The 5,895-nt window shown below is 34.0% G+C and overlaps 1 protein-coding gene across 1 annotated transcript in view; it reads left to right on the top strand.

Moving 5' to 3' along the window:
- Window positions 1–1,963, top strand: part of LOC106108208 (hypodermin-A-like) — a 3,660-nt gene extending 1,697 nt beyond the window's left edge. Inside the window, exons 4-6 of the mRNA XM_013289308.1 lie at window positions 164–322; window positions 971–1,041; window positions 1,780–1,963. Of these exons, the coding sequence (XP_013144762.1) occupies window positions 164–322; window positions 971–1,041; window positions 1,780–1,963 (414 nt within the window). The remainder of the gene's footprint in view (window positions 1–163; window positions 323–970; window positions 1,042–1,779) is intronic.
- The last annotated feature ends 3,932 nt before the right edge of the window (window positions 1,964–5,895 follow it).

Here is a 5,895-nt window from a genome sequence, read left to right on the forward strand (position 1 = left end):
GTCGAGGGTTCGAATCCCGCCATTCGACTATCGTGAACCATATCCTAGCACAAGCCTAGAGCTTAGTTAGAATGATTAAAGGAAATATTAGTAAATTAACAAAAATCTACTAATATTTACATAAGTAAAAGAATTGTTCTTTTTTTAATTATCTCTGTTCTAGCGTGACGGAGTCTACCAGAATACGGGTCTGACGCTACAAGCGTACAACGCGAAAATAATGGACTTCGGCAAATGTCAGAATATCACACAGAGATTTGGGGTGTTCGTGACACGTAACTTCTTCTGCATGTCGCAGATTGGTCGACGATCTCCTTGCACTGTGAGTACTTGCGTATATTCTTCCTGTATTATAGCTCGTGACTGTCCGCGTGAAATTAAAAATAATAAAAAATATAGCCAATGTTACTCACAGATAAATTACCTTTCTACCGGTGAAAGAATTTTTGTAATCGGCCCAGTAGTTTTTGAGTTAATGCAATACATACAAACATACAAGTCTTTCCTCTTTATATTGTATTAGCTGTTCCCCTGCGACTTCATCCGCAAGATATTATGAAAATTTTACCTTATTATTTACATGTGTCAAAATCAATTGCAAATGTCAAAATACCAATTACCTTACTATGGCAATTTAGCTTTCTTGATGTTGGCAGCAACTTATGGTTTCTTTCCCACAGTTAGGTTTTTATCCATAATATTTACTCCCTAAGTTTAATGGCGTAAAAATATATAGCCTAAAGCGTGACGCAAGAAAAAGGCTTTTTATTAAAAAAATAATTATTCAAAAATATGCTGTGATTGCTGACATCTTAGGCAACAAAGAAGTGTGTGTTTACGCTTTATTATAATAGTTTAGAAGTATAGATAGATAGATCTAGATAAGTATAAGTATAGATCTAGATAGAAAATAAAAAAAGATAGTATAGATAGATAAAGATAAGTGTTTTAAATTTGTTTTATTTGTCAGCGCGACACAGGCGCCCCCGCGGTTAGTGACGGCGTGCTGTGGGGACTAGCGTCGTGGGGTTTACGAAAATTGTAAGTTGGAAATCTTATTAATATTACAAATGCGAAAGTTCAGATAGTAGTTCCTTTTGTTAGGAATAAAATTAGTACCGTGCTATAGAATGCGCAACTCTAGATTATCGGCATAAACGTCACGTCCCTAGCTGACAGCTGTCAATGTCACTAGAAGTATGGATAGATTGGCGCGCATCGAGAGTCTGGTGAGAAGTATTGCTCTGAGTTTAAAGCGACAGTATCAATTAAATAAGTTGTCTAATACCACCTTTGTGTTCCCGCCCCTCGTTTGCCCCCTTGTCATATAAAAAAGCTGTATTCTTGCGACTCTCCCAATGAAGTTTTTAGCTTAGGAAATGTCTGGCAATGTTAGTCCACGTAATAATGTTTTTAGCCATGATTTCTTTTCACGTCTAATGCCTCTCTTTCCTGAGATTTTGTCAATGAGTTCGAGATAATGTTTCTTGTGTCGTAAACCCAGAGCAACACTTCTCGTGAGGACTCAGAATGCGCGCCAATCTATCCATACTTCTAGTGACATTGACAGCTGTCAGCTAGGGACGTGACGTTTATACCGATAATCTAGAGATGCGCCCATGCTACAGCACGGTACTAATTTTGTTCTTAACACTACGTTTCTCATCTACCGTCAAATCCACTTCCTGTTCTCATCCTCTCCTTATAAGAAAAGGGTGGCAAAGAGAAAGGGACTTAAATATTTGCAACAATTCAAATATATGAAGAACATTTCTTTAGATGCGGCACGGAGCGTTTCCCGGCAATGTTCACGTACTTGGCGGCAATGCCGATAATGAACTTTTTAGAGAACACGACACGGCAACTCATGGCCGACAAGAGGTACTACCCCTACTCGGACAGGATCGCAGAAACCTGGATAAAGGAGCTTATGGTCAACAGGTCTATGACTAAAGCTGGCTGAATTAAATAAATTAAAAAAAAAGCCTTTTATTTCCAGCCAGTTGCAACTTAGTGATTCTTGTTTTCAGCATTTAGCATTTTTTAACTATTATATTTTTTAAAAAGAGAAAGTTAATGGATACAAAGGTAGAGGAAGACCGAAGAAAGTATGGATTGTGTGAAAGAGGATATGCTTAAAGGAGTGGTTTCAGATATGGCTGATAGAGATGTATGGAGCAGCACATACTGTGCCGACCCTCCGTAAGGGATAAGGGCAAGTGGATGATGAAATTTTTTGGTACAAATTAGGAAATTAGAAAAAGTAAGTAAAATTAGTGATAGGAGTTTTTTGCTTTATGTTTCGGTACTTTCACGGGTTGAATTATGACTAATTAACGGTCTTACCATAAACATTAAGACAGTGTTTTAATTTAAACAATAGCCCTTTGATGCCGCGACACTAGCGCCGCGTGGGATTTATTTGACAAAACATGGGTATTGAAGCATCCGTAGACTTCCAAAATGCGATAAAATCTCTACTAATATAATAAATCGTAAACACTCCTTTGTTGTAGAAGCAATAACAGTACATTTTTAAAATTCCTTTTATTTAAATAAAATATACCCTTGCTCTTACTACATGCAATAGTTGCATTCTTTGTTATTTAATTCTTTCTTTTTGTAAATCAACGTGTGAAAATGTTTACTTATCTGTACTATTATAATAAAGCGTAAACACACATTTCTTTGTTGCCTAAGATGTCATTTACAGCATATTTTTGAATAATTCTTTTTTTAATAAAAAGCCCTACACTTACGTCACGCTTTAGGCTATAGATTTTCACGCCATTAAACTTAAGGGTAAATATTTTGGATAAAAACCCTAATGTGGGAAAGAGACCATTAGTTGCTGCCAACATCAAGGAAGCAAGGATGCCATGTTATGTCATGTCATTTTGACATTTGCAATTGATAATTTGACAATTGTAAATAATAAATTTAATAAATTTAACAGTGGTAGTGCCCGCTTTAACATCTTAGCACGGATGGGCCGGCACGCCCGGTGTAATACCACGACCACACAGAAGACAGGCGTGAAATAGAAGCAATTCCGTGTTTCGTCTGATGAGTGTGGTGCCGGAGGCCTAATTTAAGTCCCTTTCTCTTTACCACCCTTTTCTTATAAGGGGAAGTTGGGAAGGGGAATGGATTTCACGATGGAGGAGATGCATAGGAAGGGGAAATATTCTCTTTATGTGCGTCTCCTCCGTCGTATAAGGGTAGGCAACGCATCTGCAATTGCGGATGTCTATGGGCAGCGGTCGCTTCGCCATTTTGGCGGTTTCAGGTGGCCGCTTGCTCGTTTGCCACCTTATGTTATAAAAAAAAATAATAAAATGATATTTTCATAATTTTTTGCGAATGACGTCACACGGGGACAGCTTCGGGAGAAATTAATAAAACAACTTATGTATATGAGCATATTTATATTTTTCTTTTTCAAAATTGTAAAACTCACATTTTGAAATTGCAAAATTATAACTAAATTCTCATATCGTTAATAGTAACAATCGCCATTTTGTAATTTTCCTCCACATTTTTTTTGTATTTCTCTCGAACTAATAATAATAGTAAACCATTTATACATCTCTAATAATTATATATTTTTAAATTCTAACAAATTCATTCTCTCAACGTTCCATTCTTAGTTTTCTTTCCAACATCAACTTTCTCGTATCTCTAATTAACTTTTTTTTATAATCTAAACATACTTTTTACAATTTCATCGATTTACAAGATGACTTTTGCCGCACCCGATGTTTAATTTAGCAAATATTGGAATGGATTTATATAAAAAAAACTATATAAACTTAAAATTAAACACTTAATACATATAAAAAAACAAAATTGTACAAATACTAAACAGTATCAGCAATTTCACGTTTTGTTTAAATTCAATTCGATTCTTTGGCAATTTTTGTATTCAAAAGTGAATTTACAATTTTTTTTTATAAGAAACTGGCAAAAGCGATTACACTATTGAGAAAAGACTGGCAAATGTTTATCAACTATTCTTATTACGATTGCGGTCTCGCCACAAACAGCTGTCAAAGTCAAACTAACCTCAAAGTGACGGAAACGTCCGGAAACATCTCAATTTCAACAGCTGTCAGTATGGGAGCGGGAAAACGAGAAGCAACGAAATAAGCATTTATTAAAACTTGAAATATTAATTGGATTATTTTAAAAACTTACAAACGAAAAGACGTACTAATATTAAAAATTAGCTGAAAACTGGCCGAACTTTGTACATCGACTTAAATTGTAATATTCAACAATTGATAATACAACAAGAGGTATGGTTTTTTCAACAAAAATTTAGGCCAAAAATTGAAATATTTGATAAAAAGGTTTCTTTACAACAAATAGAATAAGTTTTGTACACAGTAAGCACTATAATTCATAACCTACCTAAAGTACTTGGCCATAGTCTATGGTAACAGATACAAATATTGTATTGAGCAAAGCGAAAACAATAAAAAAATAACATTAAAATCGATTTACCATTCGTGATCTGTCTTCCTTACTTGAAATTCAAAAGATTAATGCATCGAGAAAGATTAGAAAGATTTCATGGATGGAGCCAATCACGATTTTAAATATAAGAAAGATAAATAAAACATTAAATGGATATAAATAGAACTACAGCACTATACAAATCAACAAATAAATTCGTGCTCCTTACATCTAACGCCTCTATTTCTTTCATTACTCTATGACCATGTTGAAGTGATCAGTGTTGCCAGATGTCGCTACATTCGCTCGCCTTAAATCCAAAATGGCCGCTAAACCTCACCGGGCAAGAAATCATTTTTAACCTAACACTACAATCTCCCTGATTTTTTTTCTTACATCTAAATATACACAAAAATAATTTTGTACTCTTTTAACGAGTTAACTGTGGACTTCGAGTGACGTCACTTGTATGCTATCTCTGTTTAATTCCAAGGAAATGAAAAAGACGGCAATACAAGTGCACTCCAAGTCCACAGATATAGCAACACGCATGTATGGCAGCTTTTGATTGCTGAATATAAAGATCTTTTTAAACTCGTAATATTCTAATGATTTTAAAAAGTGAATTATTCAATATTGCAGACATCGGCCAACTAGGCAAGCAGTAATATAAAATGCCGTCATTTTCTAATTCCCTAGTAACAAGACCTCAGGTCTTTAATGATTTCTCATTTGTTTGCACTTAAAATCGCTAAATATCCACTATATGCCCCTTAGGGAACACTAAGAGACTGTTTAGTAAATATAAAACGATTTTAAATTGATCAATTAGTGAAATATAAGTTCACGTTTGATTGTAGAAAAAAAATGTTTTGTAATAAATTCCGCCATTTTTAATTTATTTCAATTGAAGTCAATTATAAAAAAAATTCAACTCCGTCATTTCAGAATATAGTTGACTCCAATATTAAATACAATTTTACTAAAATTGTAATTTTTTAAAGAATTTTTCATTTGCATGTAACAGTGTTAGAGACATATATCATTTGTTGATAAGAAAGAGTGAAACAGAATATATATAAAATTTTCGTATATAAATTGGATTAATAATAGTTTTTTTTAACAATTATTACCTTATAAAAAAAAATTTAAGCTATTTTAGAACATTTTAGTAACTTTTATTGGATCCTAATTTTTTTGATGGTACCAGGAGTACATAACCTTGTAGGTCTTCTATCACTGTTACACAACATTTCAAGAGCGCACTTTGACTAAACTATCGCAAAACTGTTCGATTGTCGATTGTTTCGCAATCCATTGAACTAAAAATCGAGTTGTACACCCAAGTTCATAGAAATCAAATTGAGACGAAACAGTTGTGCGATAGTTCAGTATGTACGGTCTAAAAATATCCAAACTTGAAACCGAGCAGGTTGG

This window comes from Papilio polytes, unplaced genomic scaffold, assembly GCF_000836215.1.
Source record: "Papilio polytes unplaced genomic scaffold, Ppol_1.0 DF821733.1, whole genome shotgun sequence".
Lineage (NCBI taxonomy): Eukaryota > Metazoa > Arthropoda > Insecta > Lepidoptera > Papilionidae > Papilio > Papilio polytes.